Source organism: Calidris pugnax, unplaced genomic scaffold, assembly GCF_001431845.1.
Source record: "Calidris pugnax isolate Ruff unplaced genomic scaffold, ASM143184v1 scaffold9, whole genome shotgun sequence".
Lineage (NCBI taxonomy): Eukaryota > Metazoa > Chordata > Aves > Charadriiformes > Scolopacidae > Calidris > Calidris pugnax.
Genome location: NW_015090778.1, coordinates 7,450,019 through 7,475,524, shown reverse-complemented (window position 1 = coordinate 7,475,524; position 25,506 = coordinate 7,450,019). Strand labels below are relative to the sequence as shown.

Below are 25,506 nucleotides of genomic sequence, written 5' to 3'. Positions count from 1 at the left end.
TATTTTCAGTGCTGTAAAATATTGCGATACAGGAACATTGGAATTCTTACATAGAATTAATACACGCAGATGATGTGGAAGAGAAGCCACCCAAAGATTGTAGTTATGGAGATTTGTGGAAACAATGATCTTCTTTCCTATAAGATGGGGTCAATAGGAGCGGCTCGGGAGTCTTTTTTCAGCGGTTCCATGGTGTAATGGTTAGCACTCTGGACTCTGAATCCAGCGATCCGAGTTCAAATCTCGGTGGAACCTAAAGATTTTTGCCCACGGGAAAGATTTTTTTTACTGACCATTATCATGGAACATGAGTTTAAGGGAAACTTTAGTGTTTTCAGTGGGCTTTTGGGCTGCCATAAAGTACTGACATGCCGTGCTGACTGAAAAACGTATTGAAAGAGAAAGAGAAATAAATCATAGAGTTATCCTGATTATATTGTTTTCCTTATTGATTACTTATTGCAGCTAGGTTAGTGTGTTCTTATGCAAATTATCTGAAAAATTTCAGACATGCTACGGTATACTGAAATGTAAGTAAGTACCTTTATTTCTACACCATGAACGACTTGTATGGAAACACAAATCTGAGTGATGCATGGGCAAAGCAGCAGGGAGTCTGCTGAATGTGGGTGCACGGGTGAGGACCCAGTTTATGTGCCTGAAAGGAGATGTTTTCCTGCCGTTTGTGGTCGCTTTTCTGACGGTGGATCTTATTATACCACCAATACTATTATTATCATTATGCCACGAATACACCGAACATGGCAGAAAGGCAGGATAAATATGAATCTTTAGGTTGCATTAAGCTCCTGGCCAGTCGTTTCCGAGGCAGAGGAGGGAGGACGGTGGGAATTTTCTCGGGAAAGTTTATTTGCTATAGATTTATTCTCGGGCGTCGCGAAGGCGAGTGCCACCGCCCGGTTCTATGGTGTAATGGTTAGCACTCTGGACTTTGAATCCAGCGATCCGAGTTCAAATCTCGGTAGAACCTGAGTCACAGATCACTTTTGCGCTGCTCTCGGCCAGGACAGCCCCGGTGGGGGGACAATCCCCTACAGAAATAACACCCGGAGCCCTGTACCGACAGTATCACTGACCATCCCTCCCAGGGGGAAAAAACCTGCAAGGTCACAGCTCAGCAGGTACAGACCAAAACGGGGCTAAAACTCGAGGAGCTGAGCGCCAAAGGTTTCTCCTTGACCCAAACCATGGATCACACCCACGCTGATTTTGTTAAATTGAATGAAGCACTATACATTTGATTAAAACACCAAAGACAACTTTATTTTTTAAATAGTTCTTACTACAATTTAATTAGGTCTGTCATTACAGTTTACCATTGTTTTATAGCTATCTTAAGTCTTTTTTGAGGGTAAGAAGTCATTCATACTGAGGAAAATATGATCTTTCTGTAGACAAATGTGCAGAATGAGGGCACTCATTTTCAGGTGCACCCAGCTACCGACTTGGAAACAGGGACAGAAACACAACCGTTGCAGAGTGAGTGTAATCTCACAGACTGAACTCTACGCAATGTAAATGGATGTTTCCTCTGCTTTGCTGACACAAATCCTTATTATTTAGTTTTCATTTCAAGAATAGCTAAGGACATCTTAACATCTTGGCAACCCTCCTCAAAACCTGTCCTTACTAATTACTTAGTTACCCAGCAACAGGAACCTCTCTGATCAGCTGCTCCTCCTTTTTCTCTGGCCAGTTTTCCTTACTGTCCCTTGGAAAACACACAGACCACCTTCAGGTCTAGTTATTGTTTTGTAGAAGTTGGGCTCCTAATTGCCAAATGTATGAAAACATTTGCACAACCTACTGATGAAAAAAAAAACCAACAACCCTTATCTATATCAGGGCTAATTTTCATCCCTTCCCCTACCTGTGTTTTTAGGTATCAAGCTGTAGACAAATAAGTATCTTTACTGTTCCTTGCAGACCAGTGTTTTAAATAATTGTATATAGTACACTTCAGCATAACTAGTCAACCCCCATAGACCAGCTTCACCCAGCAACATCATCCTTCCCAGGTAAGAGAGCCTTAAAGCCACTAGATGCTTGCCTGCCTTGCAACAACTCATTCTTTTACAATGCTAGAGAGCAAAGTACCTATCCAGCAACTTTCTCCTTCCGTTTATCATGGTTTGAAGTGTAGCTGTAATCCAGAATACTCATAAATAGCTAGAACTCTACGCAATGTAAATGGATGTTTCCTCTGCTTTGCTGACACAAATCCTTATTATTTAGTTTTCATTTCAAGAATAGCTAAGGACATCTTAACATCTTGGCAACCCTCCTCAAAACCTGTCCTTACTAATTACTTAGTTACCCAGCAACAGGAACCTCTCTGATCAGCTGCTCCTCCTTTTTCTCTGGCCAGTTTTCCTTACTGTCCCTTGGAAAACACACAGACCACCTTCAGGTCTAGTTATTGTTTTGTAGAAGTTGGGCTCCTAATTGCCAAATGTATGAAAACATTTGAACAACCTCAAGATGAAAAAAAAAACCAACAACCCTTATCTATATCAGGGCTAATTTTCATCCCTTCCCCTACCTGTGTTTTTAGGTATCAAGCTGTAGACAAATAAGTATCTTTACTGTTCCTTGCAGACCAGTGTTTTAAATAATTGTATATAGTACACTTCAGCATAACTAGTCAACCCCCATAGACCAGCTTCACCCAGCAACATCATCCTTCCCAGGTAAGAGAGCCTTAAAGCCACTAGATGCTTGTCTGCCTTGCAACAATTCATTCTTTTACAATTCTAGAGAGCAAAGTACCTATCCAGCAACTTTCTCCTTCCGTTTATCATGGTTTGAAGTGTAGCTGTCATCCAGAATACTCATAAATAGCTGATACTGAGTATTCATGCTAAATTCACCAGACAAGCACATATGTTAAAACAAAGCATATTCAGAGTTCAGGTTTTATATGGAACGAGACGGAATCAATACGCAATTCAGTACCAAGATTTATTTAGGACAATTCATGGTCATGCTCCATTTGAATACAAAGCACCAAAATTTAGGTAACTGAACATTGTCCAAATATAATCCAGCTGAGACTGCTGCATACAGATATATCCATTATCCTAAGCGGTAGCGTAGCCCACGGCTGCCCACATTCCTTAACTGCAGTGGACAAACACAAGGTGCTGTGGCTGAGGCAAACTTACTGGAGAAGGCGTAGCAAAAGTACTTCACAACATGTAATCCTTGTAGCAGTCTCAGAATAAAGTTCTCCAACCCAAGGTATCAAGCATTTGATGTGCTCAAGTCAGTAATACCCCAAGACAGGTTCCAAATTCATTTAACATTTCCAGTTACTTTCCTGCAATCCCTCCAATTTAGTCTTTTCTAAAAATCATCTAGAGACAAGATTGTCTCGGCACAACATTCAACAGAGAAGTAAAGCACCATGGCTGGTGACCACACGAGGAACTTTCCCCATTGCTGAAAAGGCAGTAGCAATGACAATTCTTAGTTGCCAAAATGGTATCAGGGAACTAAATGATACTGTAGTTTCAGAAAGTGTAGCCAGAAACACACACTGTCAACAGCAAGAGACTTCCCAACTGTAAATTTAAAAGCCAGAATTAAATCTTAGGCAAGTATTTCACTAGAATGAAATTGCCATGAGGTTTTTATTATACATGTTAAAATTTCAGTGAGAGAAGGTGGAGGGGAAAAAACTTAGTACAGTTAAGGGAAAAAACTTTTTTTTTTTTTTTAACTGGCACTTTAAAGAAAAGGGTTTTAAAAACTTAACATCACATCAGTTTTATTCCAAAAAGTCTTATAAAACAAAAGCTGACCAAAAAAGACAAGTATCAGTCACTGTAGGTCACTACTTATAATACATACATTCCACCTAGCCACTAAAAGCTGCCCAGTTCAATGCCTTCCTTGTCTTTAAAAAGATGACTGTGGCAGACAAACACTCTACTAGATTCTTACATTGCTACTGTCTCAATATAGGTTAAAACACTGGGGTAGATGGAAGAAATAGTGGGTTCAGCTGAAAAAGTCCACTTTATGCACTGAGCCACCCCTTTCCCTTGTAGTGGGAGCACAGCGCAGTGTATTTTAGATTTATTTCACTTACTGGCCTGTTCCCAGGGTGTCCCACCAGCAGGGGAAGAGCGAGGCTGGTCAGTGCAGAGGGCAAGCAGAATGGCAAGAGAGAACACGTACAGCAATGCCACCTATACAAGAGGAGTATTTTTCAAGTTGTACAAACAGTTCAAGGGTATCCTGTCAGAACAGCAAGGCAGCTCTTGTGTAGTTCAGTGAAGCTTCCACCAGAAAAGTGAACAACTTTTTTGTACCATTTCACCTACTATACGCACATAAAAAAAATAAGCATACTATACAAAGAACTGAAGCAATATAATTTAAACATGCCATCAAGCTATAAACCATATATACAGAGAAACATATGCCTATACAAACAGAACAAGACCATTTTAGTACAATTCTGCTGAAGTTTTTGGAGGAAATCATGACAGAAAAAGAAAAAAAATTCAGACCAGAGGAGCTGGATGTTGCTTCTAAAAAGTAATCTATTCAGAAGTGTCATGCAACACCATCATCTTTCTTTACCAAACATTTATGACTTTCAGCTATACATATGTCTTCCCACCATTTCTGGACTCCTTTCCTGTACAGAGGTAGATTTCTGTAGATGTTCTGATATTGCACCACGTTAAGAATAATGTTTTTATTACAACAAGGAACAACTTAAAAAGGCTAATTTATGGGTATAATCTCATTGCGTGCATTCAGGTAGCACAGTAATCAAATTCATTTGCGCTTGAAAGAAAACATCCCTCAAAAGTGAAGTGTCCTGTTATTTAGGTGGAGGCCCAATTGAAAGTTGCAATTCTATTAACAGCTTCCCATTAAGTGAATTATCTCTTGTCATCAGGGTAACAAACTTAAGTCTGTCTCTTTCCTTCTGAGTCTCTGTTGTTTAACCAACAAGAACTTCCACTGACTTCACGATGCCTTTATCCCATCCACTGTGTTCAAGCTAAACGAGGATTTCAACTATACACAGGTTTTTGCAGTATTAGATCTTACTCATACAAGCAGTTGTAATATTAAGAAATCTACAAGAAGATTCATTCAAACACTGCCCAAAATGATTAGAAAAGCCCATCCACACTTTTAGACTGGAAAAGGAAAGCTGAAACTTTGCTAGCTCCAACCAGCCACTAACCTTGAACAAATTTGGTGCTACTAGGAAAATCTGAAGAAGTTTGGCAGTAGTTTGATTTTTTTTTTGCGCATCCATCACATTTTTGAATAACCCTCTGACAACTCATGAAGCTGCAGAAAAGTGGTGTTTGCATGCAAGCTTTAAGATGTCTGCTAAATGAAACCTCTAAAGCATACTTAAAAATAAGCACCAAAATTCATGATGCCAAAATGTAGTAACTTTGATGGGCTCACAAGCACTGCTAAGTGGTTGCTTTTTTTTCAGAGGCGCTCCGTGAAGTTGTTTTTACAGAAGTCTGTCAACAAGGAGATAAATGAAAATAACAATCTGTTATTCTGTGTACTGACATATGAAAGAATTAAAGTGCTGTTAAGTCTGGCTCAGCAAATCTAGCCAAGTTGTAGTATGCACGTGCTCACCTGACAGTGCATGTTTCCCTCTCAGGAAGCCAGACACAGAAGCAGCACCACTCTTCCAAGCTGCAAGTTTCTAACAAACCTTCCAAGGGAAGAAAAGTTCCCTTTTTGCACCAGCCAATGTATTTGGAACTATTTTTAACGACGGACTGCATTATAACCATTTAGCATTTGTTTCCCAAGTTCAGTTTATATGAAGCATCCCCTTCCTTACACAAATATTACATCAGTAAGGAACAGTGACTCAAGTTTGGAACTGAATAGCTTTTGTTAAAAGGTGGCTAGAAGGCATACACAAATTCATTACACTTCTCCATTTACACTTGTGCCTGTAAAGGGTTTTTTTGTTAACAAGGCAAATTAATCCCGAGTTACTTCATAACAACTGCAACAACAGTGAAATTCGTCATGACTCTTTTCCCACAGTGAAAGGGATCACATACCCAGGAGCAGGAGCGAAACAATCTCGCCTTCTCAGGGAAGCCCATTTTGTAGCTTTGTAGGGAGTAGCTTCATCAGGACTTACACCCCCTGCACCCGGCAGAAAGTGTTTATGTACCTTGCAAGATCACATTTTTGGAGAAAGAAATCCATTACGCACAGGAGATTACACACAGTAAAAGTTAAATGACAATGGCGGGAACACCAGGGCTTTCGGAGACTTCTCCTTCTGTTTTTAAAAAGCAATGGTTCTTCACAAAGAATAATCCACAATCGGGAAGCGTCTCATTCGTACACTCGGCTAGTGCATAGCGTCTGCGATTGCATAGAATGTTTCCAGTGCTGAATCTGTAACTAACCTAAGCAAATCTTTTGCAAGTTTGATTTATTACCATTTGATATCCAGATTGCTTGCTGTTTCATTTACTGCACTGTATTTGGTGTGCAAAGTTTCCTGGACCTTCTTAGAGTCCATGCCTTCCAGCCAGTCCTGGTAGAGCTTTTGGACGTGCACGTTGGATTCCGGCAGTCTGACAGGTATTGCAGCATACACTTCCTCCATCTGATTAAGCAGTGCTTTATCTGGTTTTCCATCTTCAGTTTGTGCCTGCCCTTTTCCATTTAGGCACCCTTAGGGGGAGAAAAAAAAAAAAAAGAAAAAAGCCATAAGGGTGATGAAGATTTGATATGAAGAGAAAGTTTATGTTAACTTGGAAATTTTTTTCTGTACTTCTGTAAAGAAAAACTTGCCTGTTTACATAAAATACCCACCCCACGCTGCTAGAATTTGTATTTACTTAAAGTGACTCCAATACCAACAACATCTTAATGCAAATGAGCTTTCCGTATCAACAATCTTTCTCTGCCTCCTTCATGGTTTTACAATAATAATTATGTTCCTTGTCTTTTCTTGCCCTTGGCAACCACCATTTCAGAGTATTTCCTCTGAGGTTTGAAATAATTGCAAGAGCCATGCTGTCACTTATTTACACAGGAGATTACACACAGTAAAAGTTAAATGACAATGGCGGGAACACCAGGGCTTTCGGAGACTTCTCCTTCTGTTTTTAAAAAGCAATGGTTCTTCACAAAGAATAATCCACAATCGGGAAGCGTCTCATTCGTACACTCGGCTAGTGCATAGCGTCTGCGATTGCATAGAATGTTTCCAGTGCTGAATCTGTAACTAACCTAAGCAAATCTTTTGCAAGTTTGATTTATTACCATTTGATATCCAGATTGCTTGCTGTTTCATTTACTGCACTGTATTTGGTGTGCAAAGTTTCCTGGACCTTCTTAGAGTCCATGCCTTCCAGCCAGTCCTGGTAGAGCTTTTGGACGTGCACGTTGGATTCCGGCAGTCTGACAGGTATTGCAGCATACACTTCCTCCATCTGATTAAGCAGTGCTTTATCTGGTTTTCCATCTTCAGTTTGTGCCTGCCCTTTTCCATTTAGGCACCCTTAGGGGGAGAAAAAAAAAAAAAAAAGAAAAAAGCCACAAGGGTGATGAAGATTTGATATGAAGAGAAAGTTTATGTTAACTTGGAAATTTTTTTCTGTACTTCTGTAAAGAAAAACTTGCCTGTTTACATAAAGTACCCACCCCATGCTGCTAGAAATTGTATTTACTTAAAGCGACTCCAATACCAACAACATCTTAATGCAAATGAGCTTTCCGTATCAACAATCTTTCTCTGCCTCCTTCATGGTTTTACAATAATAATTATGTTCCTTGTCTTTTCTTGCCCTTGACAACCACCACTTCACAGTATTTCCTCTGAGGTTTGAAATAATTGCAAGAGCCATGCTGTCACTTATTTATAGGTCAAAAGAGAAAAAAATAACATTGTGGTTAATTTTAGAAAACCCAATCAATTTTTGAGTCAACCCTGCACATGTAATTGGTGTTCTGGACCATTCACTGAATAGTACACACTTTAAATTATTGAGATGAGAATCAAGAGGGAATGAAATGAAGTGCCTGTCTGTAAGATAGCCTTCCTTTGAGATTCAAGCTATGTGTGTGGAACAACTGTGGATCCACAATTATTCTTACCTCCTGGGCAGGCAAGGACTTCTACGAAATGGTATAAAAACTTTCCTTTTTTCAACTTCAGAACCATGTTTTGAATATTTCTAAAGCCATAAGCTGCTGCAAACCGCAGCACTGTCTCACCATCCTTTTCAAGAGTAACTTCTTGAAAGTCCTTGTTCCTATAAAGATAACACACAGAACATTTTAAGCCCCTTATTACCAAAGGAATGATCCAACTGCGTCAGTTTGGATTTAGATGCTCTGAAGAGAACAGAACAAGGGTAACAGTGAGATTAGGATGAATTCTTCCAATTTCTAAACCAAGTTAAGCAGAAGTTTGGATGGAGTTTTCAGAATAGAATTATACCTCGTTTTTAAGGGCAGGTAAGTTATTAATAAAATTAAATCTTTTGGGAACTAGTTTACAGCAACAAATTTACAGGTTTGTAATATGTGATTGCCTATCAGCAAATGAGCCAGGTTAGAAATAACTGCACTAGGGTTCACTGTAGCACCAACTGGTCCATCCTACAGAACAAGGACACAAAACTCCAGCTTACTTTAATGCTTTGTAGGTGATCTCTTTGACATCCATGCCAAAAAGCTCCTTTGCAGCATGTGTAAAAATGTGCTCCAGGTAGCCATCGGACCTCTTCCCTTCATGCCTTACTACATCTCCCTCCTTTACTTCATCAAACCTTAGAAAACAACAGAAAGAAAGATCAACTCCAAAATTTCATTCCTTCACTTCAATAAAGTAGTGTTTCTCCCCTTCTCTGTCTCTTCTCCCCAAAAAGTTTTATAGCAGTGACCGAGAACATATTTTTATTTATTACAGCTTAAAAAAAATAAACTGTTTAGTAAGATGGTGGGGAAAAAATACAGTTAAATATAAAAGGATGAAGGGCTTTCCATTCTCAGAAACCTCAAGCAACAGTAATTCATCATAATACATGTTCAGCATCTGCCTAAAGCCTCGATTAACAGCCATTCACTACTCAGGAGACATTTTTGGGGAAAAAAAATATAAATCATTTGTAACCTGTGAGAATGTAAAAGTACTTCAGAAGTTACAAGCCTCTGCTCACAAACGCTTCTGCTCGAGGAACTCTTTGTCTGTAACACTTTGCCACTAAAGTAAGACCAAACCAGTGCAGTTGCAGGTGGGCTAGAACACTCTGCCTTTAAGGTAAGTGCTACACCGTAATTTGGAAAGAAAATCAGTGCTATCAAATCCAATGGGTGTAGCGTTCACCTGGAGGGTCACTGTGCCTCGGTTAAAAGCAGAGCACTGGCCGGCAGGAGCGGCTGCAGTATAAACCCTACTGGGATGTGTGTTGGTGAGCACCAAGGTCTGCAGCTCTACAGGCTCGTGTTCCTTTCTGGCAAAGCAGAAATCAATAGGGGGGTGTGGTAATGCTGGTTTCAGGAAGAGAGAATAATCTTTGTATTAGCGAATGGACAGATTATGTCCTTTGCTCTTACATGTAAAAGCCTCTCTAGATATGGTCTAATTACCTTCTTCTCAGAACCTCCAGACATGACCTTTCCTGGGCTGTACTGCTGGCTCTCGCCTGAGCAGCACTCCGGGCACAGCATTCAACCAAAAACCAAGTGAAAATTGCCACAGCAAACATCTTACTGAAACCCAAAATGCTGAAGTTGTAACAACAACAAAGAACTATTTTAATCACTGAAGAGCTGAAGTATACAAATGTAGTACGTCTGTCCCTCCATGCCATTGCATTTACTTCATAAGTACTGCAGCTTTTTATTTCTGTGTGTAACCTTGGGTGATCTTGTTCATGATGCGTCTCCTAATTTTAGCCAACTGCTATTTGTTAGCATTCTCTAGCTGCAGAGGGGAGTTGAGAACTCAAACACAAGTTACTTCATTCACTACTTTTTGAATACTGAGTACTTTACCACAAATCTCTTCTGTGATGGAACTTGTTTTTCAGAAGAGAAGTTCATGTTATATAATTTTTTCCTGCAAAATCTCCTTTTAAGACCCCAGAAGAGCAAAAGCTATTGTCATTGGTTCTCACTGGCTGAACCAGTATTGTCAGATTAGTCCTTTGAAAAATTAACATTACTTTCCAACTTAAATTGATCTAATAAAACAGGTATATTCTGAGTAAGAGCTTATTCTTTCACTGGACAGCTGATTTAGAAATAAATGTCCATCTCTATGTGATGATGTCTTTAAGAGCTTTATTCATGTAATCATCATTCTTCAAAGCAATCATTGGTGGAAGTAGTCACAGGGGCTACTACAAAACCAGCTCTGAAACTGCTACCACTCTGCCACTTACATTTCTCCAGTCTAGGCAAGGTCCAAGCAAAGTATCAAGCCAAAGTGAAAAGCAGCTTTAGACATTTCCAGAGCTTTCCATTTTGTGCAAGAAAGCAGGTTTATTGCTCCACTACCACCACTTTGGAAAGATCCCAAGTAACATCTGTCACACTGTGAACAAAGATCAGCGAGCAGCGAGACCAGCCTTTGTAACTAAGCCTGAGAATTAAAACAACATGCGTGCTGCCTTCTGAGCCAGTCACCCAGTGGGGAAACAAAACCTCTCCAATACTTCGTGTGATTTTTAGATTTTCAACTAAAGCATGTTTCAATTTTACCCAATTTTGAAAAACCGCTGTCTTCAGTATAAAAAAAAAATTATTGCCATTTCCTGAAAGAGTGCTACTTCTATCAATCCTACAAAAACCTATCAGAGGAAGTGGAAATTTACTGTCAGGGTGCTGCTGTGAATGAGGAAGCACGGAACAGATGGTCAACCCCACGACTGCATCCCAGCAGCTTTGTGTGAGGCCAGGAGAGGCTGTTCAGCTTTACCCCAGCTCAAGCCCAGGAGAGCTCTGAATGGGGTCAGCACCCCGAGACACTCACAAGCAAGGCATGAACCTGATACAGTCACATCTCATATTACTACATTATGATACAAATAAGGAGCTACACAAAGCTTCAAAAAATCATATATTTTAAAGGAGTCCCTAGATACGAGGTCATTACCTCAAATTACCTGCTTTGTATTTAGACAGTATACACGTTTTTTTATTACAAATCATATATTTTAAAGGAGTCCCTAGATAGAGGTCATTACCTCAAATTATCTGCTTTGTATTTAGGCAGTATACATGGTTTTATATTATCTGTTTCATATTGCTTTTGTATATAGCAACAAATATCTAAAAGAATACTTTCAGGTGCTTTGGCAACTATATAAAGGATGAGACTTTACTATACTCAGGCTTTGATGCAGGCTTTTTTTCTTTAAAAAGAAAAGTGTAAAACTTCTCAAAAGAATGTTTTATGGTTCATGATGCGTCTCCTAATTTTAGCCAACTGCTATTTGTTAGCATTCTCTAGCTGCAGAGGGGAGTTGAGAACTCAAACACAAGTTACTTCATTCACTACTTTTTGAATACTGAGTACTTTACCACAAATCTCTTCTGTGATGGAACTTGTTTTTCAGAAGAGAAGTTCATGTTATATAATTTTTTCCTGCAAAATCTCCTTTTAAGACCCCAGAAGAGCAAAAGCTATTGTCATTGGTTCTCACTGGCTGAACCAGTATTGTCAGATTAGTCCTTTGAAAAATTAACATTACTTTCCAACTTAAATTGATCTAATAAAACAGGTATATTCTGAGTAAGAGCTTATTCTTTCACTGGACAGCTGATTTAGAAATAAATGTCCATCTCTATGTGATGATGTCTTTAAGAGCTTTATTCATGTAATCATCATTCTTCAAAGCAATCATTGGTGGAAGTAATCACAGGGGCTACTACAAAACCAGCTCTGAAACTGCTACCACTCTGCCACTTACATTTCTCCAGTCTAGGCAAGGTCCAAGCAAAGTATCAAGCCAAAGTGAAAAGCAGCTTTAGACATTTCCAGAGCTTTCCATTTTGTGCAAGAAAGCAGGTTTATTGCTCCACTACCACCACTTTGGAAAGATCCCAAGTAACATCTGTCACACTGTGAACAAAGATCAGCGAGCAGCGAGACCAGCCTTTGTAACTAAGCCTGAGAATTAAAACAACATGCGTGCTGCCTTCTGAGCCAGTCACCCAGTGGGGAAACAAAACCTCTCCAATGCTTCGTGTGATTTTTAGATTTTCAACTAAAGCATGTTTCAATTTTACCTAATTTTGAAAAACTGCTGTCTTCGGTATAAAAAAAAAATTATTACCATTTCCTGAAAGAGTGCTACTTCTATCAATACTACAAAAACCTATCAGAGGAAGTGGAAATTTACTGTCAGGGTGCTGCTGTGAATGAGGAAGCACGGAACAGATGGTCAACCCCACGACTGCATCCCAGCAGCTTTGTGTGAGGCCAGGAGAGGCTGTTCAGCTTTACCCCAGCTCAAGCCCAGGAGAGCTCTGAATGGGGTCAGCACCCCAAGACACTCACAAGCAAGGCATGAACCTGATACAGTCACATCTCATATTATTACATTATGATACAAATAAGAAGCTACACAAAGCTTCAAAAAATCATATATTTTAAAGGAGTCCCTAGATACGAGGTCATTACCTCAAATTACCTGCTTTGTATTTAGACAGTATACACGTTTTTTTATTACCTGTTTCATATTGCTTTTGTATATAGCAACAAATATCTAAAAGAATACTTTCAGGTGTTTTGGCAACTATATAAAGGATGAGACTTTACTATACTCAGGCTTTGATGCAGGCTTTTTTTCTTTAAAAAGAAAAGTGTAAAACTTCTCAAAAGAATGTTTTATGTTGAATATGCTCAAAGGTGTTGTCATTTGTCATCAAAATAAGGAAGCAATTCACAACAAAACTACTTACAAACTATCTACAGCTACTTCAGTCACATCTTTCATAGACACATTTTTCTGTTCCATTATTTGGACAATTTCACCTGTAGGAAAACATATGACATTTTACTTTCAACACAAAGCAAAATGCACATGCTGTGCCTCTGTTAAAGAGATCAACATCCCAACACCTCTATGGGCTCACAGTCACATTCTCCAGTGCTTACTGGAGTCAGTTCCCTCCAGTGACCAAGAAGCCTGATACTTCCAGCCATGAAGGAAGGGGCCTTCAGCTCACTCCAAACTTTGTGTAGTTCTATCCTTAGCCTTATTGTTAAGTTTGGAAGACATTTCTACACTGCAGGGGAAAGAGAAGTATACATAGTTTGGACATTAAGCCTAAAGACAAAAGCCACACCATAAACCACTGGTGCCACCCATTTGGAATGTTATGAATAATCCCAGTGGACCACAAACAAGACAGTGGTTTTTAATATGAATTTGCATAACTCTTACCTTTCTCAAGAGGCTGACAAAACCCAATAGATGAATACCAACTTCGAAGGAAAGTATTTTTTGCTTTGCCTTCCCTATACAATACCTACACTACCATCAGCACAAAAACCTGTACCTACTTTTAAAGCAGAAAAAAAGCCAATCTTACAACTAAAACATACTTGAAAAAAGCAAAGTCTGGCCTAAAGGCTATTCTGACAAGGGTGATTGACTTATGTCTTTAGAAATAGTAAGTTTAAAGAAGATTTAACCTGATGTCAGAACACAATCAACTTCTTGTGAATTATACAAGGCAGTGTAGAAGTCTTCCCGCAAGGCTTCCAGCTTTTTGTCATAACAAGGCGCCACAATTACATGGAAAATTTTATCAGGAGACAAGTTCTGTGGAATGTAAGAGAGAGCTTCATGAAGCACAAGAGACAGCTTGAAGCACGACAAGGATGAAAATAGCATCATCAACCCTATGCAGTTAATACTAGTAACCAATCCCCAGCAATTAAATTTAAAGACTCGCCAGAAGTCACAAGGCATCAGCAACAAACATCCAAAGTCAGTCCTGGCTGAAACTTTAATCCATTCCTTCAGACCATATTTTCTGCAGCTTTTGATTGCCTTAGAAAGTGAATGAAAGTCGGGACTTCAGAATTCAGTTTTTAGCTGTCAGTCATTTTCATCCACAGCAAGTCCATCAGCATGTCTCTGGCTATGTGGACATGGCAATACTTCTCTATGTAACATGGATGCAGTTCAATTAAAGGATGATACTCAAAAGGAAGACCATATTTTCTGCAGCTTTTGATTGCCTTAGAAAGTGAATGAAAGTCGGGACTTCAGAATTCAGTTTTTAGCTGTCAGTCATTTTCATCCACAGCAAGTCCATCAGCATGTCTCTGGCTATGTGGACATGGCAATACTTCTTTATGTAACGTGGATGTAACTTCAATTGAAGTATGATACTCAAAAGGAAAAGCGACTTTTTCAAAATACAAAATTGAGAAGTTAAAAAGGTTAGTTTCTAGGATACAATGCTTTTATTGATCCTAGATAACACAGCAATTTCTACATTATTCTCCTCCGCTCCTGTTTTGGCTGTGCTATAGAACTACACAGGCAGCACTTAATAACAAACTCTTTAGTTACCGTGGATTTTATTTTATCCATAAATACCTAAATCCACGTTGCACTGGGAGTGCAAGGATTGCTGCCAGCTTACACTGCACCACATGAAATGAGGTTCTTTGTACATCCCTCTTATCATGGGCACTTGTATAGCAGCTGAGCACCATTTATTCTTCAAGTAAAGGACAAGCAATTTGAAGAGATGCTTTAGCACTTTATAATACGCTAAGATCTCTATTTCAGTATTAAAACCTACTAGCCCATCTTTTTAGCAGAGTTTACCCGTAAAAATCAATCTGAATCACCTACCTGCTTCCTGGCAAAGTAGCCCTTCACCAGGGAGCCCATGATCTGCTGCGGAGACTTTGCAGTGCAAATGTGAGAGGTCACGAGATTGGTAAGTACCCTTTCGGCATACCGGATCCAACCTGGAACAGCAGAAATCACAGTGAGATGGGGAAGTGGCACAGAAGCATGGCAAAGCTACAGCAGTTACACAACAGCTTTTAAAAATGAAGCCACCTTCACAGTAGGTAGGACATTTCTGTGTAGGCTGGAAACCCTACCTTGGGAACTGTAGGAAACCTCAAGTCTCTGTTAATGCTGCTTTACAGCTGGTTATCAATAATTGGCTGTGTCACCAATTCTAGACTTCCAAGCCACTGTGAACTTCATGACTTATTACACCCCTTCTAAAGCATAGATTTAACAAAGGAGAAAGAACAGGACTCCAGCTTAAGTTGACTTTCCAGACCTCAGCCCTTGGATCACCAGATACTACAACAAACATACTCTGTTCAGCTGCTTAACTGTAACCTTCTGTTTCCTGTGATTTAGTATCCGTGCCCCCACCTTGCCTCCTCTAGAACAGAAGAGTCACATGAAAGCATTATCACAAGATGCACATGGATTAAGCCTGGAAAAAAATGGCTTCTTTTACTGTTGTTAGAGTAGCCACACCTTCTTCAGAAACACCCCCACACTCAACCACACACAGAGGAACCAACTGAAGTCCCTGTGTTCTGCCTCCATTACTCAAGAGTCCCCCTCTCTTCCACCAGACTCCTGCAGCATTTCAGCTGCAACAGGCCATGTATAATCACACCACCCCCAATATCCGTTCTACTATTCCCCACCTTCCAGAGTAGGAACCGACAAATGAGCAGATTAAGATATTTAAGGTGCAATTCTTCCTTGGGCGTGGTGACTCCTACAGAAAACAGCCCAGAATCTCTCACAGCAAGGATTTTGAACTTCTTGCTCCACCTACGTTAACTGAGAATCAGGCTCCTAAATCATACAGAAGTGTTAGGCCCAGCTTTCTAGGGAAATGTGACAATTCTGGTGCTTAGAAATAGTGAAAAATACCACACTGAGGTCTTTTACCTTCCAACAGATTAGTGTTTACATAAAAGAGAAAAACTGCTGTGAGGTACATGCTGCCCAGGAAAGTTAAAACCTGTAGGTTAATTCTTAAGCTTGAAATTAACGTGTATGTATAAACAGTTGGTAATGTTTAAGTCAGAACACTGCCACACAGGCCAACAACAGCATGAAACCAGAAACCAAGTGGTGTTCAGACTGTCTCTCTATGGCACAGAAGTGGTTTTCCCAGTGTAATAAAGTTTTACTGATAGAAACAAGTATTAGGGAAACATGAGGATCCTCCAGCTGTTTAAATATTCCCAATTCTTGTTAAAGTACAGACTTCAAGATTAGCAGATACTGGTCTCCATGAAAAATTTCAAAGACATACATCATCTTCAACAAGTGCTCATTTCTGCTGTTTACTGATAGAAACAAGTATTAGGGAAACACGAGGATCCTCCAGCTGTTTAAGTATTCCCAATTCTTGTCAGACTTCAAGATTAGCAGATACTGGTCTCCATGAAAAATTTCAAAGACATACATCATCTTCAACAAGTGCTCATTTCTGCTGTAGACAGAGCCAGGAAAAGAGATTTACACATCAGGGCTGTGGTGAATTGCTAGACTGTGAATAGGAAGGTTTTTTTAATGTCCAACTTCAACTGGGACCTTGAGTCCAAGATATTACCTGCAACCAAGGTGCTTGATACAAAGTCTGTATCAGCATATTCTGCTTGACATTTATATCCTATTTCTTAAATGGCTTTAGTCTCAAGTGCTGTCAAAATAGAACAAAAACTGCTGCAAACAAAGGGCAGTTTTTTAAAAACATTCTACCTTGTACTTTAGCAGCATTTCTGTGCAGTCCTTCCCTTACACTGCACCTCTGATCACCATTAATCACAGCTCCTGCTGTGAGGGCAATTTCGGAATTGGAATGGTGTAGGTATTGCAGTCATGAACTGTAAGGATATTTCACTAAATTCCAAGAGACTTCTGGCAGATATTGCCCAAAGCAATTTCTTCAATTGTTCCTTCCCTTGCAGTAGATGGCACAAGTGTCTAGTAGCTCCAGCTCCACAATGACCATTAGTCACTGTTTAATTATCTTAGCAGCCTTGGTGAATGAGCAACATCAGGCATTTATCTGCACTTCATGTGGGCACTGGCTGTTTGTGCCCACTCACCCACAGGGCTGAACTCCAGCCCCCCAGCAGCAGGAAGCCACAGATAGCCAGTTCTTATATCAATGTACATCCTCACCCATACAGACCTACACCCTTCCTAAATTCATTCAGATTCTCGGCCTTTTGCCTTCGGCATCAAAGAACAACAAGAAACCCCTGCAAATCACTGTATAAATTCTTGCAGATGTGCTTCAGAACGTGTCATTCTTAGTGCTTTAGCCCGAGCAGATGACAAAGGTGCATGCTATAAATAGCTACGCATCAGTATAAAGTGCAGAGAAACTAAGAAAACTTTCACTACTGTAAAAACCCCATTTCTGCAAAAGCAAATTACTTCAGCTGACTGGGACAAAAGCATCAGTATCCTCAATAATTACACTCTCCTACTAATGCTGTCAGCCTGCCCTGCTGACCTGGTCTGGAGTTCACGGAGGCTGGCAACGCATTAAAAACGCTGGCTGGTTCCCAGAGCAAGTGCTTCACATTGCTCACCAGTTTAGTAAATTAAGGAAGAGAACTGATTACTTCAGAGGTATCACATACACAATCAGTAGTTACACTGCTGTACCTTCAACAGGAAACAAAACCTCCAAGATTAGCTCACTTTCTTTTAAGAGAGGAGCATGAGGATGTAAGAAGAATTAAGACAGAGACAGCTCTTTTATCAGGTTCTGGGTCTATAAGGGCTATGCTCTTTTGCCCATGGTAGATTTTACACCACAGACTTCTGCAGAGGATGATATTTCTGTGGAAAGTTACTCTGGAAGATAAGTAGGAGGGAAGCAGTTACACTGGAGTTCACATTGACCTTGTATTGACAGAGCTGTATAAAAAACATTTGGCGATAAACACACAGAGTAAACACTTCTAGGACAAATTTATGTAATCTGGGGGTAGAGAGGAAGGAGAATGAGGAACAGAAAATGCACCCAGACAATTAAAGTCAGGAAACACAGCAAACAACCTTACTTTAAAAATGACTGATCATGATTTTTTTTTTTTCCCCCCTGTAATTGCTGTCAGGAGGAATGAAACACCACACACTTTCAGAAGGGGCTTACAGTGATATTTCAGTTCAGTTTTCCAGAAACAGAAAGCACCGGTGCTTCTGCTAACATCTGTGCCACAGCAGATACTAACACCAGAGCTAGTGCTGCAAACAGAAATTGAAGTTCTCAGAATAAGTTCTAAAAGAAGTCCTCAGGTTTTGAATTTTAAATAAACCACACACAGGACAAAGTTAAGTAATGGGGCGTTGTTTCAACTTCACAGGTTTTACACTTAAAAAAAAGCAACACACACAGTATGTCTGCTCCTGAAGATAGGAGGCAACACAAAGATAACAGTAAAAAAAAAAAAAAAAAAAAAAAAAACTTTCCCTTTTGGAATTCTTCGGATCTTTTTTCATCTACTCCAACTTTTATGTGGCAAAATTGGAATGTAAGGCATTTGTTGGAGGTCTTTCAGAATTAATAGCTTCCCTCAGCTCTCTGCCAGAACACTGGGCTGTAGTTTTGTGTTAATTACTGCAGCCTTTCCTCAGCACAAATTTCTTCTATTTCATTTTTATTTAATTGGATCAAAAGAGCCTCTTGTGTGTGAAAATTAAAAGACAGAGAAGGCGTAACTGTAGTTATTCATTGAAAAAAAAAAAAAAAAAAAAAAAAGACTTTCCCTCTTGTATGTAGTCCCTAAAGTGCAACCCTGATACTTCCACTACAGAATACACAGAACAAACAGAAGTACAATTCAAATAGCAGTATTGCAACTTTAAATCAGTGACAACAGCAGATTCTGGGGATCACCAAATGCAACCCTAACTCATTCTCTCATCACTGTAACATTTCTTTAAAGAACGCAATCCACTTCAGTTACTTCAAAACTAGAAAGAAATATTTTTGTATTTTTATTATGCTTCTGAAAAGCAACACCATGGGCTTTAGGGTGAAGCTGAGGGGGATGCTCAGCAAGGCAGATACTTTGGCCTTCTTTTTGATTTTTTTTTTTTCTTAGCAATGTGACTTAAACCAAAATGCCAGTGTGCTAACAAATAGAAAAAGTAAACAATGACCGAACGTTCTACATCTTCCCAGTTGTGGTAAGTGCAGGTTCTGTTCATAAAAGAACAAGTTCTCAGGTGCAAAATTCTCAGAAGTGAGACATTTAGTGAGTCAGTCGGTGACATTTCAAGTGAGAATTATTTTGTAAGTGCTAGACATAACCATCGCACAGTCATTAAGAGCAATGTCACCTGATACTTTCCCCTAGGCTTAAGTGGCAAGTTCAAAACTTTGCTTAAGATAACAAAGGTTGTGCTTTAATTAGATCAGTGAGCAAAGTTCCTTAAGGATTCTTTTAAATGAGGAAACCATGTTAAACTTTGAAGTGGACACACAAGCAGCAGCCACCGGCTCCTCAATTCCAGTTCTGACTAATTTCTGATTTTTTTGAAGAGAAAAAATAGAATTTACGCCCCTCACCTTCTACAGAGCTCCAACAGAAGACAAGTGCAAAAAGCAGACAGGGAATTTATTGCAACCTTTGTATCTGACTGGGTAAGACCCTACACTGAATTAGCCTCATCCAGCACCATCACACCCATTCTTTGTCTGCAGGGTTCACAGTTATGGCTGCAGCACCTCACTTCCATATGGGAAAGCTGCTAATGTTTGTAAGAAACAAATCCTGCTCTCCCAACAGCCCATGAAAACCAGGCCCACCTAGCAATACACTAAAGGTGATGGCCACTACTGGCAACAAATACTGTGTGCCATATCTGGGCTCTCCCAAAACCAAAGACAAAATGCTGTAAATTATGTAAGGCTCTCAAATGGAACCACCCTTTCCTTAGTTTCTCGGTAGTTCCAATGGGACTAGGCTGAAGTGCAGGAGGTTGGAGAGATCAGTTCTCACCAGGGCAAGCAGAGGCAAACATGGGTAAGGCATGCTCCTCCTGGTTCCTCCGCTGATACCGCTGCACAAATTCCCTCTGGCTCTCCAGGATACTGAAATCAGCAGCTATAGTGGTGTCAAACACATAATGCACCCCTGTGAGAGAAAAGCAGTAAGGAAAAGTGAATGACTAGAATGTTTTCCATCTCGTAGGCTTCTTTCCAAGTTCCAGGTCTACAGAAAACCTTATAGGGTCAACGGGTGTTCTCCTGCCCCTCTCCAAATTTTCACAAACAGTAGAGTCAAAAATAAAAGCCATATATTGAAAAGCTATCTTCTATATACTGAATTTAAAAGGACCACCAACTTGCTAATGGTGACTAGCAACACTTCAAATAGTTGTCAGCTTCCTTAGGAGAAGCTCCCTATTCAGCACTTCGTGGCTTTTTGTTTAATCGAATGGGATCTTGCGACTCCTGGGCCATACACACTGCTGAAAAGGAGTGTTCAGGACATGCTGAAGTCAAATATCATTATCCACAAACAAAAATATCCAGCAGAGAGGTGTATCTTCCACTGCTGAAGTTGTCTGCAGAGGTACAGGAGCATATCACCAGCACAGCAGAGACCTTCTGCCAGCCAGTTTAGTGACATCCTCCCTCTGCGCCTACGTAATAGCAGGCACGTCCCTGCGGCGAGCGAGGCATAGATAATTAACACATTCTAAGAAAACTAGGGCCCACCAGAACTTAGCATTCCTTTTAGATTAAGAAAATATGCTGGGTACTAAGACACATAAAAAAATACGAAAAAATATGTATATAAGGGAGGAAACAGTTTATAGGTTTATTACTCTCCTTTTCCGTCCTCCCTCGGGTTTTTTTAAACCCCAAACCTATAGGTGAAGTGGGGTTTGCTTTTTAAATAAAACTTTTTATATATAGTATGAAGAACAAAGGAAATATAACTTTAACATAAAATAGGCAGATCCAACAGTTCTTGCATGTCATTTCAAGTTGCAGAAAAAGCCAGAACTGACAACCTCCTAGAGATAAAATGTGTCAAAAGGACTGGAAGGTATTTAGAACTCCCTCCTCCCTCAAGTTACAAAATAAAGGGAAATCTTATTGAAGCTCATGACCAAACCCTCCCCAGTTTCTTGGTAGGGAGAGTTCTGAGTAGCACTCTGTCCTCTTCTGTGACCTTTCCTATCAACAGGGCAAGGCCTCCATTTCTGAAACCAGTCTGTGTCATACTGGTGCACTGTCATTAATATCACAGAGTGCGTATTTCAAACTCTAAACCAGATTGTGCAATGGCACTTTATGGCTGCATAACAAAGAATTCTGCTGAGGAAGCTAAACCCCCCAAGCAGTCTCCCCTTTCTGCTCCACAATCGTAACAAACCCAAACTTACCAAGACTTTTGAGGAAACCACAGAGTCTCTTGGCTGCATCATTCACAGAGAGATTGAATTTAGCAGCAAAATAAGGCAATGACTGAGGGCATATAGACACTGCCAACACTTTGTGTTTTGAGGTATCACATTTCTGGTAAACAAAACAAGAAACAGGGTATGTAATTACAACAGGGTAAGGCTCCCTGCTTTCCCTCCCTTTTCCACTCCTGGAGTTATTCCTCAGTGTCCTATGCTTCACTGGGCTGTATCATTAAAACCCTGTCAAAGAACTAGTGAGTTTCCTGAGGGCAGGACAGGACGTTCCTCTGATCCTGCCAGGTTCATCATCTGTGGATGTTCCTTTTCTGTAACTCAGGGAAATCCACCCCTCCCAGGACAATAGTGTGGTTGGTCTCCTAATGGCATAAGGAAAGTTAAAACATTCAGCAAATACGGTGTTCTAGCAAATATGAAAAAAGCTGTATGCTTAAACACTAATAAACAGATAAACTAATGTTTACAGGAGCATGGGCATTTGAAGTTACAAATCCAACCCAGCAAATTACACAACTGATCCTTTGCTAAGGCTCCTGCGTCTCTACCACTAAAGTTGTTGAGGGGAAAGTGGTTGAGATAGGACTCCCAACTAATCAGTGTTTGTAGGTGCTGAAGAATCCTTTGGAAACACCTAAGATGGTGTGCAATTGTAAAGCTCTGTGACACTTACAAGAAGATGAACCTTGTGATTTAGTTGAGATGTTTTCCACACCAGTGGAACCCTTGGAATACAGACCAGGACTATGCCACAGACAAGTCTCATCCTACCAATGTCAGGGACCACAGTTTGTACTTAGACACCCTAAATGTTGTATAGTGACCCTTCAAGTAGAGTTCACGACCCCCTGGAAAGCATCTTTCTTGCTCACTGTCCTTTTCTGGACACCTGACCTTCTGATTAAGGTAACTTGCTGCCTCCCTATTGCAGACTTCAGACTCTCTCTTAATAGGACCCACGCAAACCAAAAGATTTTCTTCCCCCCTCATTTTCTTCTCTTTCTGTCATGTGCAGCAACATCACACTGTATGGAGAGCTAAAGTAATTGTAAGAAAACTGAATGACTATGTAATGAATCCTCTTGTGTATGACACTTCTGTACAGATTAAGAAAACCCATCAATTCTAGTAGCTTTTGCATATCAAATAAGGACACAGCAGTCTGGAGCAGAACTAAAATGATTAAATCGCTCTCAAGATCTAATAATCTGAGCACCAACTATAGCAAGTAGCTTCCAGGAAATCCAGATCTCAGCAGAAAATAAGACAGCAATAGAGCACTTCTTGCTAAGAATTTGGACAAAAAATTCTGTTCCAAATATAGTCAGCTCAAATATATATTAAAACCAATTTACTTTCAAAAACTTGACTTGATAACTTTGTATTTTGTAGACATATTGGCACCAGAAACACCCAGCACAGTCCCAGTAACGAAGGTATGAGTATAAACACTGAACCACAGCCTAATTTGTTATTGCAGTAATGAGGTAGCTACATTTTTCAAAAACTTTATTTCTACAGGTGCAGTAACTTTCCTCTAGGATTTAGCCTAAGTGCCATGATCTTGCATCTCTAGTGCAAAATTAAGTACTTTAGTGTTTATCCTGCCTTAAATTTTCACTTCCCCTTTGGACAAAGCATATCCTGACAAATCTTCACAGCATCTGCCTTGGGAAACCAAGCTGCTTAGTCAGGCTGCAATTTCTTCCTCTTCACAGAAAACCATGTGTTATTGTTTGCATCACTTTACCTTATTAAGGTTAAGAATACGAAAGAGCTCCTTCTGATTCTGCTGGAAAACTCTGGCTCCTTCTTCTGATGTCATACAACTGTCACAGGCTAGGCAGTCGCTAAGGAGTATTTTAGCATTAGCCAATGTAGGAAACTCATCTTTCTGGGGGAAGAAAGAAGAAAAAAAAAAAGGTAAACAAGTATTTAATAACGATTGACCAACTTTCAAGACCTCTACACTGACCCAGCTGAAGAGCAAACATACTGTCACCGTTCTGTTTAAAACAAGGCAATCCATGACACTTGCACAACATCCAAAATTATTTAGAAATAATCAAAATGATTTGTCCCATCCTTCTTCATGGCTCTACTCCTATTATTACTGTGAAACTGCAAAATGTTTAAGCGTAAACACAGATCTAAATTTAGCCCTCTAGTCCACGTTCTAGTAACTTGATTTGTGTTGCATTTCAGAGCTGACAGTCCCCATCAACTCACCAAGCAACTGAGAAAACTTTAACTTCAGCTATTAAACCTCTTTAATGGCCAGATGCCTCTGTAACAGGCTTGACTTTTTACCACGAGGTAAGCCAAACAGAGGGCAGTGCCACAGTGACATTGAACATACACTGTAAGATCAAGAGGTTCGTGCTTACGATACTTTTGGTAGTTCATCTGTGGGAAGATGGAATACTCCAAAGTGCAACATAACCAGACTACTTACAAAAAAAAAAACCCAACTAAAAAAACCCTCCAGGAACCCCTCTCCCGGAAAAAAATTATCTGTTGGAGAACAGTAGCTGATCTGTCCGATGCAAAATTAAGACATTTTGTGCACTTTTACTGTCAAACCCCCTCTGTTCTCCTTCCGAGCCCTGTCTCTCTTTTGAAGAGCTGATGTAAGATTTTTGACACTAAACCCAAATTTCTTCTAGAACTTCAATTTCTGTTTTGCATTTGCACAGTAAGGTTTTTTTATTTCACCTTTTTAAGAGATTCTTGACCCTCATGTTATGAGATGCCTAGAAGTGCTCCTAATTGCTTACAACTGCTTGTTGACTAGCATTATATTTACTACTTGCAAGTTCTCTACTTGCAACCTCCTTCGGGGTACACAACACAAGAAGAAGAGAAACAAAGAGTACGTTATGATTTTTAGAAGGAACGTTACCTCTTCAAAACCATCATTTGGGCTCAATGCATCAACAGACGTACTTTGCGTATCGTCATTTTTCTGTTTTTTACTGCATTCCTAAAACAAAACATGAAATATATATATATTATGCTACATGTTAACCGTTCAATAAGGACATCTTTGCAGAAGCGTTTGTATCATCAGGAGCTAACGCAGTTCTTTTACAGTTTTCTGCAGCGTTAAATCAACACATTTATATGCAGTGCCTTGTTTCCAAAGGGCATGAAAATAATTGCTCAGAAATCCACGTACTTCATCAGTTTTACAGTTCTGAGGGTTAGTGTTTAGTGCCAAGGGGGAGGTTACAGGGAGCGTAGCAGAAGCCCCGCGTTCGGGTCGCGCCCGGTACCGACCCGGCCCCGGCGATGGGGCTGCCCGGACCGGGGTGAGGGAGGGGCCGCGGGGCCGCGCTCCGCCCGCCGGGCAGGCCCCTGACCTTGGAACCGGCAACCGAACGCCGCGAACCGGGACTCGGGGGGACACACCGACCTCCGGCCGCCCGCTGAAGCGACACCCCCCCCGGCCCAGGTCCCCCCCCCTTCCGCTGCGTTCTCACCTTTTTGGTGCAATTCTCGCACTTCATTTGCGGTCCCGCCGGCGCGGCCCGGCCCTGGCGCGGCTGCCGAGCGCTCCTCGCCGCCGGGGCTGCGGGGCAGGAGCAGAGCGGGGCGGGCAGGTGAGTTCCCCGGCCGACGACCACCGGCCTTCCCTTCCCTCCCGTCCCCGCCGCCCTTTGTTGCCGTGCCCGCCTCCCGCCCCTCTTATCGCCCCCGCCGCCAGTACGGCCCCTGGGGCGGGGGCGGCCCCGCCTCGCCCCTCACGTGCTTCGTAATTAACTCGCCTGTAATTAGCCAACAAGCACCGCCGTCCGTGCCCCGTGGGCCCCCGGCCCGTTACGTGGACCGTGGTGGGAGGGATCAAGCGCTTCCCGCGGCGGCCCGGGCTGAAAACCCGCTCGACGGCGGAGACGGGCCCCCGCGGGGAAAGGCCGCCCCGGGCAAAACGGGGGCGGCCCAGCTCCCGCGGGCAGAGCTGGGGTCTCCGCCCTCCGCCGCCGAGGCGACGGGAGCGCGGCCCCGAGCCGCAGCCCCCTCAGGTGGAAAAAAAAAACCC

The 25,506-nt window shown here is 41.0% G+C and overlaps 1 protein-coding gene and 2 non-coding genes across 4 annotated transcripts; 2 read left to right on the top strand and 1 right to left on the bottom strand.

Annotated features, from left to right (window-relative positions):
* Window positions 1–183: 183 nt before the first annotated feature.
* TRNAQ-CUG lies at window positions 184–255 on the top strand. Its single transcript has one exon. It is a non-coding gene; the product is annotated as a tRNA-Gln (tRNA).
* A 664-nt stretch (window positions 256–919) lies between these two features.
* Window positions 920–991, top strand: TRNAQ-UUG. The gene has a single exon. It is a non-coding gene; the product is annotated as a tRNA-Gln (tRNA).
* Window positions 992–7,077: 6,086 nt separating this feature from the next.
* Window positions 7,078–25,475, bottom strand: NARF (nuclear prelamin A recognition factor). 2 transcript variants are annotated; one of them, XM_014953909.1, is made up of 12 exons: window positions 25,235–25,475; window positions 24,950–25,038; window positions 24,370–24,450; window positions 23,218–23,361; window positions 21,432–21,564; window positions 20,036–20,170; window positions 14,877–14,995; window positions 13,700–13,829; window positions 12,964–13,036; window positions 8,685–8,822; window positions 8,146–8,303; window positions 7,078–7,549 (listed from the first exon to the last, which is right to left on the bottom strand). In XM_014953909.1, the coding sequence occupies exons 2-12, from the start codon at window positions 24,974–24,976 to the stop codon at window positions 7,308–7,310; spliced, it is 1,380 nt and encodes a 459-aa protein (XP_014809395.1). In that variant the 5' UTR covers window positions 24,977–25,038; window positions 25,235–25,475; the 3' UTR covers window positions 7,078–7,307. The 2 variants fall into 2 exon arrangements, with proteins under 2 accessions (XP_014809395.1, XP_014809387.1); XM_014953901.1 differs by lacking the exon at window positions 25,235–25,475 and having other exon boundaries at window positions 24,950–25,129.
* Window positions 25,476–25,506: the final 31 nt, after the last annotated feature.